General features: G+C 38.3%; 1 protein-coding gene across 4 annotated transcripts in view; it reads right to left on the reverse strand.

The window, feature by feature from the left end:
- kcnab1a (potassium voltage-gated channel subfamily A regulatory beta subunit 1a) overlaps nucleotides 1-14621 on the reverse strand; it is a 199240-nt gene that overhangs the window by 7924 nt on the left and 176695 nt on the right. For all 4 annotated transcript variants that reach the window (XM_020937684.2, XM_055148016.1, XM_055148018.1 and 1 more), the window contains 3 exons: nucleotides 9128-9213; nucleotides 2136-2256; nucleotides 248-342 (listed from right to left, as the gene is read on the reverse strand). In XM_020937684.2, the coding sequence (XP_020793343.1) occupies nucleotides 248-342; nucleotides 2136-2256; nucleotides 9128-9213 (302 nt within the window). The remainder of the gene's footprint in view (nucleotides 1-247; nucleotides 343-2135; nucleotides 2257-9127; nucleotides 9214-14621) is intronic.

The following is a 14621-nucleotide window of genomic DNA, read 5'->3' on the forward strand; positions in this document are numbered from 1 at the left end:
GTAATATAAAAATAATAACAACATTTTAAATAAATAATGTCTCTATAGTCTACCTGTAGTTGGCGGGCCAGGTCTAACATATATTTGACATGATCTCGCGGACCTAATATAATTACATCATGGGCCAAATTTGGACCCTGGGCCTGAGTTTGACATATACCTGATATAGGGCCTTTAAAAGTCTGAATCGTGCATAATATACTGTAAACCTAGGGGGGAGTAGTACTTTGTCCTCTGCCACACTTACTTTCATGGATGCCCGGGAAGTTTCCGGAATGCCGTTCTCGTACTTCCCGGTGATGATGCCACAGGCCAGGGGCGACCACGTCATGGCTCCGACTCCTGCCCTCGCGTCGCCATGGAGACCAGAGGCAAACAGCAGCACGTCGCACAAAGAGGAGAAGAATGAGAAGAAGGAGAAGGTGTGAGTGTGAAGTGATGCAGCGACAGGTGAAAATGTATGAGCCGAAAGAACACTCTGCTCACGGATCACACGCAGCGCTGAATAATGGACCATGGATGTGCAACAGTGCTACGGCTAAACTAAAACCAAATTACTCAAAGGGTAGAGTGACCAGATGTCCCCATTTACCCAGAACAGTCCCAGTTTTGAGCCTTGAGTCCCAGGTCCCAGTAGATTTATACAAAATCAGTGATTTGTTCCAGTTTTATACAAGAAATGTCTCAGGTGTCTCTATTTTTGACCAATTTGATCTAAACTAAAACTAAACTAGGATTACATCAGGCCTAAACCACAGGACTATCACAATTTTTGACTAATCTGATCCCTGCCAACAGTAAAGAGGAGCATAAATCATCATTTGTTTTGCCAAAATACAGAAAACCATGTTTTGCAAATGACTATAAAGCAAAAAAAAAATACAAAAATGCAGCGACAGAAGCCCCTCAGATTATGACTGACATGAGAATTCACAATGTTACACACTTTTCACAGTTTTATTTTTACCAAACATCCCAACCCAGGTCTGGTCACCCTATCAAAGGGAGAAATCAGAAATTGTCTCAAAAACTTAACATAACATGATCTTGAGAAAAATTAGAAACCTAATCATGTTATAATGTGGTCCCTGGTCATTATCTTACTCAAAGTTTTATTTAGATTCATGTATTTTTGAGTAAGCCTGTATATTGTCCTACATTTGAGGCTTGAATGCTCAGAAAATGTCTTACCCACTCCTCTGAGTTCATAAAATCAGACTACATGTTCTGCAGTTTTGAACAGGAAGTCAGTAAATCTTTTATTATTAAGTCAGTTTTAATCAATATGGCAGCACAGTGAACAAAGTGTAATACGATGTTCAACGCATGTTTCAAGATTAAGTATAACGTGTCTTCTTTCAAAGTGCATTGTGCAACTTGCTCAGTGGAGGGTCCATCACCTGCTTGTCTCCATGGAGATGGGCCTAAAATGTTCCAAAAGTATGGCCATAAACTTAAGAATCTCCATGGAGACTTGCATGTCAAATTAAAGTGTAGTTTTAGGTTTTTTAAAGATATTTTTGAGCAATAAATCACACCTGTAGTTGAACAAATGCAAGACAGATGAGTTTAATGCCATACGGTGGACAATTTAAACCAGGCATGCCCAAACTATGGCCCATGGACCAAAGGCGGCCCTCAAATAAATTTTCTTGGCCCTCAGGCTTCCAGGTGAATTGGCCCAAATTACCTTGCATCAATTAAAAATGAGCTTACTGCAATTAATTACTGCAAGTTTTTTTGAAAATCTACCTTGATAAAGCTAATATTTAATATTTAGTGTGTGGTTTTAAGGATCTTAGAATGAGTCATCAGTTTTTATTCATGCTAACTTGTTAAACGTGTGCATATTTCAATTATTCCCTGTACTGAGCGTCAGTCTACGGCCCTCGATCAGCCCTCTGCTTTGTCTGTGTTTAGATATGTGGCCCGTGATGAAAAAAGTTTGGACACCCCTGATTTAATCCAAAGCATTAACATCTTGTGGGCCCTCTCCAGAAAAGTTACACAGCGCACCTTTAAATAATCACATTCAGAATCAATATCAAAGTGTTGGAACTGACCAGATGACCAGACTGACCAGTGGAACATTTGCTGAGTAGATGTACTTTATCTGTTGCAGTCGCAGTACTTGCCTATCTTGTGGTAGAGCTCGGGGAGTTGCACCTCCACCTTCTCCCTCTGAAAGAGATGGTACTCAGCCTGCTCACACACCGGGGGGATCAGGTTAAACTGCCGCGCCACAGAGTACGCCTCCTACAGGACAACACAGGAACATACACGTTATACTTTAAATACAAATACATGTGATTCATATGTAGAAACTGTTTAAAAAGCTAAAACTATATCCTGAGGTGTCCTGCAAGTAAAAAATGTAGAGCTGAGGAAGTGAATTTTCAATGAGGTGCTTTATCCTTAATAAAGCATGAACAAACACTTAATTCATAATGAAATAATAGTTTAAGAATGATTCAAACATAGTAACGGCGTAATTAAGTCAGGGTTAAATTTTAATTAGTTACAAAGCCTGAAACGTTCTTAATTAACACTTTGTCCATTATGAATTAAGTTTTTGTTCACTCTTTATTAAGGCTAATTTAAAGTGTAGTTAGTATGAAGCGTTACCAAATAAAAAAATATGTTGTTCACGATTTTGATGAATGCAAGAATAATCCATTGCAGCTGTCACACAAAATAAAATATTACAGAAAGAGAGAGGCACACATTTATGTAAAAAAAAAAAAAAAAAAAGTTCGCCATCTGCTTGTCTCCATGGAGTTTTTGTCCCAGTACGGCATTAAAAGTATCCATCTTGCATTTACTCAATAACATGGGTTTTTAATGACTTAAAAACTTGCATTTTTACCGTGAGTGGGCTCGCCTCTCCACAGATCTGACGTGTAACTTGGCTCGATGGTGTCACCTCTTGTCTCCAGTGTAATGTAAGTGTAATGTCATACTGTGGAACATTCCAGGCAACATCTCTACAGAGAGAAGCTGGTGATGGCCCCTTCACCAAAAGTTACACAGTACACCTTTAAGATTACTTCAGTAAAACTATTTACATGATAAGATGAGATTTTATATTTTATTATTTATTTTTCTATTTTATGTTGACTTACATACAATTATACCTTATTTGACACCAGTCTTTTTGATCTTTTTTGTTACTTATTTAGAATTTATTATTACCATTTATATTTTTTAACTTTTTGTTATTATAATATAGTGTTATGTGTGAGCTACTTTCCCTTGTGGATCAATAAACTTGGCCAAAACCGAGCATACATTGTGCGATTTTTATTTAATTTTTTTTACTTGTGCAACTGAGTTTTGGCTTAATCGTGTGTCATGCTTTGTGTAGTATACATGGGGTAACGAGAACTAATTAATACCTTGCGACAAGCCCCAGATCAGCCATCGTAGGTCGCAAGAATTTCAAACCTGTATATCAGACCGCATCGTCGTGTGAGAACAGGAATTGTGGACTTTTAAAACCTGCAATTTGGTCTTTCAGTTTGAGCTGCAGCTGAGTGAAACTATCAAAAATATCGCACAGTGTACGTCCGGCATAAGTCTAAGTCTAAGGCTACGTTCAGACTGCAGGGCTTAACGCTCAATTCCGATTTTTTTGTGAAATCCGATGTTTTTGCGAGGTCGTTCACATTTCCAATTAAATGCGGCTTGTATGTGACTCCAGTTTGAACAGTAAACGGCCCGAAAGTGTCCCGCATGTGCGCACTGGGGGACACGATGACATCAACCGCAGTGAGCGTGCTCAGCATTTACGGAAGTTGTCCAAACATGGACGCGAGCATTGAGCACCTGGCGATTTTAAAGTTCCTCTCGTACTGGAGCCAGAACATGAACAACTTACTTGTTTTAAGGAGGAGATTGAGAAGGAGAAGGATGAGGTTTTTGGCCGTGGCGTTTTATGGGACAGCGGCAGCGACGTCCATTGAAAGGAACGTGTGGATGTGGAGACGTAGTCAAGAGTGGTGAGTGGTGATGTGCTTCTCTTCAGTGACACGGAGTTCATTAACAATTTTCGCCTACTTCAGCGCAGAATAGTGACGTTTGTAGCTTGTTGATAACGTGTAGGTCGGATGAATGTGCTTTGGCCGTTCAGACTGAAGTTACATGTCAAAAGATCAGATATGTATCGGTTTTAGGACCACATATCCAAGTGGCCTGGGTCGCATTTGAAAAAATCGGATCTGTGTCATTGAGACTGTCATTAAAAGATCGGATACAGGTCACATAGAAGCCAAAAAATCGGATTTGGGTCACTTCAGGCTGCGGTCTGAACGCAGCCTAAGTCTAAGATAAACAATGGCAATTTTATAGTGCGAATAATAACAAAAATGTACTTATTTTTTGAGTAAATCATCTTGAAAACCTGACACTGCGAGATCCCTTTCTCAATAACCAATTCAGTTCACATTTGAGACTTCCCCCTTCATCAATATTGGTACATGGACCACTGAATTCCCACAATTGTTATCATTATCAGCCATTACAGTACACTTTACCCGACAACCCTCTATTCAAACTGTCCTTTCTCTCCATTGGACCATCTACTATATCACTGTGTAACCACGGGGCTTCACATAATGGTTCGCCAGTGTTCTAATGTCAATGCTACGGTTGGGTTTACAAACGACAGGCGGCCCTTTGCTTTGCGCTGCTCTGTTCTCCTCTCCTTCCCCGCCCCATGTTCATTATTGATGCTATCTAAATTGCTCTTCTTTCATGTACCCTTGTGTTCTCTTGAGATACGTGGTCCCTATGATGGAAGGCAGGGCGGGTGATTGGAAGAAGGGAGGCGGTAAAGACGGGGGGCCACGGTAGGGGTCCAATTCACTTGTGTGGCCCAGAGAGTATTTTCATTACCGTAACGAGATAAGAAGAACAGAGCTGTAGATGGATGGAGGGTCCTGTAGGAAAGCCAGTGTTACGAGGCTATCAAAAGTAATCTGTGCGAGTCCTCCAGGCGCACTGCACTGGATCATGGCTTATGATTAGAGGCTGTGTAGGGTTTTATAGGCGCACTATGTAGCTTTTCTAGGATTTGCCACTGTAACCCGGCTAATGTCAGGTCTGGAAAAGCAAAACTTCATGACAAACACATTAAAATAGGGTCCCCAAACGCCGGGGCACAGACCGGTACCGGGCCATGGGTCAGTTGGTATCAGGCCATGAAAGCAGAACGAAATCAGAACTAAACCAGGATTAAACCAGGTCTAAATCAGGTCTAAACCAGGTCTAAAATTAGGTCTAAACCGGGACTAAACCAGCACTAAACCAGGACTAAACTAGGACTAAAACCAGGACTAAACCAGGTCTAAACTAGGACTAAAACCAGGACTAAACCAGGTCTGAACTAGGACTAAAACCAGGACTAGAACCAGAACTAAAACTAGGACTAAAATCAGGTCTAAACCAGGTCTAAAATTAGGTATAAACCAGGACTAAACCAGCACTAAACCAGGACTAAATCCGAACTAAAACCAACACTAAACCAGGTCTAAACCAGATCTAAACTAGGACTAAAACCGGGACTAAACCAGGTCTAAACCAGGACTAAACCAGATCTAAACTAGGACTAAAACCGGGACTAAACCAGGTCTAAACCAGGACTAAACCAGGTCTAAACCAGGTCTAAACCAGATCTAAACTAGGACTAAAACCGGGACTAAACCAGGTCTAAACCAGGACTAAACCAGGACTAAACCAGGTCTAAACCAGGAATAAATGCAGAACTAAACCGGGACTAAAACAGGATTTAACCAGGACTAAACCAGGACTAAAACAGGATTTACCAGGACTAAACTAGGACTAAACCATGCCATGCGTAATTCAGGAAGTGCTCCACTGTGTCACCTTCACAAGAATAATTTGGATGAATTCAGGCATGAAATTTCCAATCTACTAAACAAAAAGATAAAGGTAGCTTGAAAACTACTGCTTCATGACATCACAAGGTGGAACAGAGCATTTTGAGCTTTGGAAATGTAGACAACTAATAACAAAGGATTACTCAAACGTGTGGATGAAACAAAACACAACTCCAAGTACGTCTCTGCTCACAATTGATTTGGAATAAGTCAAAATTCAGAGAAAAGTCTTCTCTCTGCATGTCTCTCAAAAACAAAACACTTTGTATTTCTGCTAAAACAGGCTGTAGTGTGTCCTTCTGCAGTGCCATGTTTGTTTTGGTTTGTTTTGGTTCTTCACCTTTGGCTTCTTCCCAACCACAATGCTGCCCTCAGATTGGTTTGAACCACTTATTAACCATCGCAATCGCAACAGTGGGAGCCAGTAAATGGATTCTCGGGAGTCACAAATATTGATAGAATTCACCTTCCTGGCTAGGTCACCGCCACATACTTCATGGAGATGTTATTGCTGTGTCCAGTGTGACACTAAGGTCAGGTCTGTGGAGAGGCAAGCCTGCTCAGTAAGAATGAATGTTTTCAAAGTTAGAAATTGTTACCTCCTACCTAAGACATAAATGGAGTTGTGTTTTGTTTCATTCACACACGTTTGAGTAGAGCTGTATTATTAGTCTGTCACCATCTCCAAAACTCAAGCTTTTCAAGTTAACAGCTGCGTTTTACCTTTAGTTCAGTAGAGCTTGGCCTTTCAGATTCTAGTGAAGGTGTATGGACTTTAAAAACACATTGAGCACTTCCTGTGTTACTGGTATAACAAGGTGGTGTTTTCTGCTTGAGTGAAGTCTACCGTATTTTTCGGACTATAAGTTGCACTTTTTTTCATGGTTTGGGTGGTCCTGGACTTATACTTTGGTGCAACTTATATATTAAAATTTTGATACTGACAGCCGCTCTAGGCTTGTGTGTCAGTATCTGCTACTACTTTACCATTGTCACGTTGCACCCTACTGCACATGTCTCCTACAGAAAAAAACACTGTCCTTCTGCAAGTAGCAAAATATGCAGCCGAAAACAGTAACCGAACAGCAGAAAGAAAGTTTGGAGTGAGCGAGAAACTTGTGAGGGACTGGAGGAAAGCGGGGATGGAGAACATAGTTTCACTGTAACCGGGCGGGTGCACCATGCAACTTTCCTGGAAGTCACTGGCTGGATGGATTGACAAAGCCTGGACTTCAGTAACAACTGAAAAAATTTCGTCTTCATTACGTATTTTTTGGCAGCTGCGACTTATACTCCTGAGCAACTTATAGTCCGGAAAATACGGTAAATATGCAGGATTTGTGTGTTAAATGTGACAATGAAACAAAACACAACTCCAAGTACAATTTTGATGAGGAAAACAACATTATATCATAGAAATAGAGCAATATGGACTCATTAAAACACATTCCAGGCAAAGTAATAACATCACCATAGAAACCCAACCCACCCACAAGAAAAGCTACAAAGTTCATCTTTAATTCTGTGATCTGCTCTTTAAACCACGAAATAATATCCAGAAGCGTAGTTATTCACTGTTTTCACTGATATGTGAATGAGTCAGTTTCTAACAGCTGGACTGACTGATGACAGGTGTTGTATAATCACATTGTTTTTGCCTGAAATACTGGAGCTCCACAGCGCACACCCACCTCCGCTCGCTCCAGGCAAATTCTCCTTTAATTTTCACTTATATTTTCATAATGTAAGAGTTTGAAAGCAGCGCTAAGCAGTCTAATCAGCTATGGAGTAACTAATGACCATGACGCATTTCAATCAGACATATTTAAATGTATTCAGAACTTTGCAGTTAATCAGGCCTCAGTTGTATGTTTTAATTAAAATTGTACGTTTTACCGCGGTGAGTTACTCCAACGATGATTAGCCTGTTCGAGCTTGTAACTTTTGCGTTTCAAAAAGTCTAGGAAAAGCATGGAAATTTTAATATCAGCCCATATAAACAAGACGTGATGTGATTTATGTGTTTTAGTTTTATCTTTATCATTGTGCATTTGAGACACTATTGCTTATATTGGACTTTTTATGTTGGAGGCAGCGTAAAGAGACTCAGAGAATCAGTTTTGTTTCTACTATTTGAAATGAACAACATGTAAAATAATAATATAGGTGTACTGTGTAAATATAAAAAGTATATGTTGTATTTAAAGTGGGAGTATTACACTTCTATGGGGTATTAACTTCTAACACATAACATATTTAGATCACCATGTTACCTTTTATTGTTATGAAAATGCTACATTTGCCAAAAGTTTCCTCCATTCGCTCTCCACACTAAGTCACTCCCTCTTCAGAGCGCTATCACAACATAATGCATTGCGCTAATGGAACTACTGCACATCGCATCAGGTTTGTGAAGTTGTAGTGTATTGTTTTGTATCACACTTTTGTATATTTATGAAAAGTTGTCATACAGGGGCATGGGTGATTTGTGGACTAAGTCTTGGACAGAATCGTGGAGGAGCGTTCAAAGAGATTGCTAGATTACTCAAACATGCAGGGATGATCTAAAACAGTGTTTCCCAAACTTTTTTTTCTGGGGACCCATATTTTAAAAGTCACAAACCTTCACGACCCAAGTCAATAGACATTATTGGTAAATCACAAAATAAAGGTGGATTTGACCATTATTGAACATTAATGAGGATATTTTATTGTTGACTGAGTGATCATGTCTCTCTTAACAATTAGTATGACTCAAGTTTTAAACAATGAAAAACAGTCATTGAACCAGCAATTAAAGGATCCATAAGTCATCTATTTGGGCGTTAAATGTAGCCCATTTCTTTTTCTTTTCAACATTCAATTGAACCAGCAATACTGGAACAAAATAGGCAATAAAGTAATTACAAAAAGATTAGAAATTATAAAAAACATGTCTTAACATTTCAACCTGCAGGCAGATCGGGGCAACCCACAAAAAATCTCTTGTCTTTGGGAAACAATGATCTAAAACCTCTTCAGGCATGTTTTGGATGAGAGAACAATGCAATTACATCCAAAATTTGCCCCTCTTTAAGGTTACTATTAAAAAAAAAAATGCAGATCAGGTTGGATATTTGTGCCTGCTCAGCTGTTCTCGTTACTCAGCTCTAATATCTCTGATCAAGTAGTTCCCACAACCTTTTCTACACCATTTCATTTGTATTGGCTTAAAAGTAAATCAGACTTACCATAATCTCCATCGCTGTCCACCGAGACGTGCCCCAGTACATGGCCATTCCCTGGTTGATCACGTAGGTCATGGCCCGCACTATTTCTGTAATTACAACAATATTATTCACATCAGTTATTGTATTTTAACTCAATATAAGTGTACAAGCTTGACCTCTAGAAAACACAATACAAGATTAATGGACACAATTGTGGTTCAGCGAATGGGCGCAGTAAGTCCACTGGGGTTGGCTGTTGATTTTTTCTACAGACTTTGTAGTTTATTGGAAAATTTGTGAACTACATTTATTCCTTTATTGACTTTTTATCTGGCGTTAGCACCAGAGTTTTCTAAACCTGCACTGACAGAGAATAATAAAAGATTCTGAGTTATGGATCATAAGAATGGAATAGTTAAAGATGTACTGTGTAACTTTTCTGGTGGAAGGCTTGCAAAACTGCTGGTCTCCATGGAGATCAATCAATCAGACTTTATTTATGGAGCGCTTTTCATACAAAAAATAAAACACAAAGCACTGAGAGTTTATTACTTTGCCTAGAAAGTTCCACAGTATAGCCATAAACTTATATCTCTCCATGGAGATAAGCAGAAGACACCACCAGGCAATGTTACAGGTCAGATCTGTGAAAAGGAAAACCTGCTCACAGTAAGAATGCACGTTTTTCAAGCAAATTTTCAACAATGTATTTGAATAAATGCAATGGTGATATGTTTAATGATACATGGTGGAACATTCCAAGCAAGGCAAACTTCATTCTCCATGAAGCCATTTCATCCATCCAAACTTTTTTCATCAAGGGCCACATATTTAAACACAGATGAAGCAGATCGAGGGCTGTAGACTGGAGCTCAATACAGTGAATAATTGAAATACATGCATGTTTAACACGTTAGAATGAGCCATCAGTCTTTATTCATGCTAAAATCCTCAAAACCATACACTAAATATTAAATACTGGCTTTATCAAGGTAGATTAAAAAATTAATTAATAAAAAAATAAAAAAAAACTGCAGTAAAAAGTACATTTTTAATTGATGCAAGGTAATTTGGGCCAATTCACCTGGAAGTCTGAGGGCCAAGAAAAATTTGTTTAAGGGGCGCATAGTTTGGACATGCCTGCATTTAGTGAACCTTTAAATAAACTATTTAAAGGTGCATTGTGTCACTTTTCTGGTTGAGGGTCAGTCAAATGCTTTTCTCCATGTGGACGTAATTGCTTTGTCTTTAATGTTTCACAGTATGGCATTAAACCTTTCTATCTTCATGGAGACCAAACCAGATCAAGTTACCGGTCAGATCTATGGAGAGGTGACCACACTCACAGTCAGAATGCCAATTTTTCTAGGTTTTTGTGAGCTATAAAACCAGGTAGAGCTTTTTAATGTCGTAGAAACAAACAGGTGACAGACCCCCACCTAAAAAGTTACAGAGTGCACCTTTAAAATAAATGAAATACATAAAACTGTATAGCATTTTAGCAACAAGAATATGAATTTACCTGCAAATATTTGGATTTTGTTATACATTTTAAACTCCCAACTTTTGTGGATTTGAGAAACCAATTTATTTGTCACACTTGGAAAGGCACTGAAAATCCTTAGATGAAAAAAAATATGACTGACAGCTCTAAATCATCCCAACTTTTTACCACAAAACCTGGCTAACCACTCTGTAGCCGAAATAACAAGCTCCTACATCCACCTTCTGATGTGCCTCTCGCCCCTGCATTTTAATGATGCAATTAGCCCTCAGCTAGGGCTAGCCTGGGCCAGGGAAGGATAAAACGCGATTAGAACTTCCTCTAGAGTTATTCATCATCTCGGTCTGTTTCAATTATATGGCAATCCCTTACTTTTCACACCGCTAACTGTTTTCTGGAAAGCTAACTCCAACACCGGGGCGTCAGCAAGAAACGTTTGGCAATGAAAAGAACAAAATAGCTAATAATTACAAGATAGCAGCATGGAGACGGCTAAATAGTATCCTGACATTGGAATTAGTGGGGTAAACCGTGAATTTGTCTTTCATGTTTTGGTTTTGGGCGGGCCATGTGAGGCTAATGCTAAGCTAATGGACTACTAAATGCTGCTTGTCTAAGTTTCCGACGCCCACAAGCTAAAAGAAACAACACAGCTCTAACATTGTCCTGTTTTATATATAGTTTATATTTTATACTTTTGCTCATGTTAAAACCAACCAAAATTACATAAAGAAATGAAAGGTTTGTTATTTATAGCGCACATGATGACAAATTAGACTACTTAAAAAATACATAAATATACAGGTGACTCATAAAAAAATTTGGATAGTAGTGATAAACTGTTTGGGGAAATTGATGGACCAAAACCAGTGGTGGATTCAGTTTTATTACTTAAGTAAAAGTACAAGTACTGAAGCAAGATAGTACTCAAGTAAAAGTATCACATTAAAATCTGGCTTAAGTTAAAGTACTTATTTAAAAATGTACTTAAACAGCAAAAAGTAGAAGTATTTTGTGCAGATTTTGAGGTCTTATGAGGGTTTAAATGTAGTGATTTGAGCTGAATTTTGTTCAACGGAAACTATTAAATTGATTGTTCTTTTGATTCTTTTGAGCTGATTTTATTTGTATATTTTAGGGGCGTAGCAATAACCAAAATATCATGATATCGTCAAGTCTCACAGTAATATCGTGGGATGTCACAATATATCGAATCAGTTTCTTTGCTTAAATGCATGGTTTTATAGTAGTAAGGGCTTATAAACACAGGGAACTACATATCCCATGATTCATTTCAGTGCAGACAACATGAAGAAATATGTATTTACTTGAATTCTTGGGATTATGATGGAAATAATTCACACCAAAATCTTGTCAAGGTATTTTAAATGCAAAAATTGTCTTATTTACATTCATATTAACCTCTCCAAAATATCGCAGTAAATATCGTATCATGAGATGCATATCATGATAATATCGTACCGAGAGATTTGGATATCGTTACACCACAGTATATTTTCATTTGGTCAAACTATAAATGTGTTAAAAATAAACCTCTCAGCCTTTTGAGCAGGTCTCAAACAATAATAAAAATACTTTTACGTTTCAGTATTCTAATACTAGTTAAAACATGTAGTGGAGTAGAAAGTACAGATATCTGCTCTCAAATGTCGTAAAGTGAAGGTAAAAAGTATCCAATAACAATGTACGTAATGTAAGTAAATATATAAGGTAAGTGGTACAGATAGCTAACATTTATATTTAAGTACAGTACTTTACTACTAATACTTTTTTATGTTGAACCACTGACCAGAACCAATCTAAAAGTCCTACAAGACAGATGGAACAGGTATCACAAGCACTCATCTGTACAGTGTATTTGGACCTATTCTACCATGGACCACTCATGGACGGATGAGGGATTACATCATTCTCAAGATGGATGTTTGTGAGTTAGATTTTGAAAGCTCAAATCTCTTGACAGCCTAGTCAGAATCACTGACTTAAAAACATACATCTATCTGTGATTGTAGTATTCACCAAGGAAATGCAATGTGCGATGCCTGGTGGACTACAGAGGATGTGGAATGTATATGTCCCAAACTGAACACAAAAGACCATACAGGAAATAGCAAATAAGGAGTGAGGGCACGTTTTGGGCTCCATTGACTCCAGCTCCAATTCAATTTGTATTGAAAAAACGTTGCCTCTCTCTGTAACTACTGCTTTCAGACTCATCATTTTGGTCCTAAATTTGTTCATATTAACTCGCTCTACATGATCTTGGTGTTTTTATTTCACTATTTGTCAAACACTATGGGCTGTTTTACATTTTATATGCATTTACATTTGATAAAAAGTAATATTCTGTTAAACTTACTGCAGTATATTTAGTTTATGGCAACACTGATTACCCAACATTGTGATAGGCCCATTGTTATTGTTAACAAAAATAGCGCAACCTTAATTTTCTGGCTAAATCCTACAGTATTCCACAGTGGAAACAAGACACTTCCTGAGAGACGATCATGAAAAATTCACAGGCGAGTGTTTGGGACCATTGTGTTGTTACGATTTATGATTTAGTTCTTCCTGGCTCCACTGCACACCACTGCCTTCCAGCCACACTTTACAACAGTTACACAACACATAGTAATGATCCTGCTTCAAATCAGACTTATTTCCACATGTTGCATCATTTCTTATTTGTACAATATTGAATCACAACCAAACATGTTCTAAATGATAATGTGTAAATAATTGATTTCATGCGGAGTTTAAGCAAACTTGGCTAATTAATGTATCTGAGTCTTCCAAACAGATTTGGCTTTGTCAAGGTTTTGACAAACAAAAGAAAACTAAATATTATATTGAACAAGAAATGTTATGTAACATTCTTGGTGGAGGGTCTTAGTCCTGGTGGGGGGTTTGGTTCTGGTTTTAGACCTGGTTTAGGCCTGGTTTAGTTCTGGTTTAGTTCTGGTTTTAGTTCTGGTTTAGTTCTGGTTTAGTCTTGATTTTAAACCTGGTTTAGACCTGGTTTTAGTTCTGGTTTTAGACCTCATTTAGATGTGGTTTAGTCCTGGTTTTAGTTCTGGTTTAGTTCTGGTTTAATCCTGGTTTAGTCCTGGTTTTACTTATGGTTTAGGTCTTGTTTAGTCCTGGTTTTAGACCTGGTTTAGTCCTGGTTTAGTCCTGGTTTTAGTTCTGGTTTAGTTCTGGTTTAGTTCTGGTTTAGTTCTGGTTTAGTCCTGGTTTAGTTCTGGTTTAGTTCTGGTTTAGTTCTGGTTTAGTCCTGGTTTTAGACTCGGTTCAGACCTGGTTCAGACCTAGTTTAGTCCTGGTTTAGTCCTGGTTTAGTTCTGGTTTAGTCTTGGTTTTAGTCCTGGTTTAGTTCTGGTTTAGTCCTGGTTTAGTTCTGGTTTAGTCCTGGTTTAGTTCTGGTTTAGTCTGGTTTAGTCCTGGTTTAGTTCTGGTTTAGTCTCTGGTTTAGTTCTGGTTTAGTTCTGGTTTAGTCCTGGTTTAGTTCTGGTTTAGTCCTGGTTTAGTTCTGGTTTAGTTCTGGTTTAGTCCTGGTTTAGTTCTGGTTTAGTCTTGGTTTTAGTCCTGGTTTAGTTCTGGTTTAGTTCTGGTTTAGTCCTGGTTTTAGTTCTGGTTTAGTTCTGGTTTAGTCCAAAACAGTTTCCAAAGTGCTGCAAGTATAAAGATAAAACAACAAAAGTTAAAAAAAAATAAAAAAATAAAACTAAAAAAAAAAACATAGAAGGGATAAATGCTCACTTTAACCTTCCCAGTCCTAAAACACTAAAACCAGTAAAGTCAAATAAAAGCACACAGAGGACCACACAGCGCACACTGAGTTAAAAGCCAGAGAGTAAAAGTAAAAACACTGCACTGTGGGGGCGATAACATCTCCATGGAGACAAGCAGGCGACAGATCCTCCATCAGTAATGTTACATAATGCACCTTTAGTCGACACAAGACCTTTGAGGCTTTGTAAAGTCACAGTG

This window comes from Boleophthalmus pectinirostris, unplaced genomic scaffold (genome assembly GCF_026225935.1).
Source record: "Boleophthalmus pectinirostris isolate CB_2022bp ecotype Guang Dong unplaced genomic scaffold, ASM2622593v1 HiC_scaffold_9, whole genome shotgun sequence".
NCBI lineage: Eukaryota > Metazoa > Chordata > Actinopteri > Gobiiformes > Gobiidae > Boleophthalmus > Boleophthalmus pectinirostris.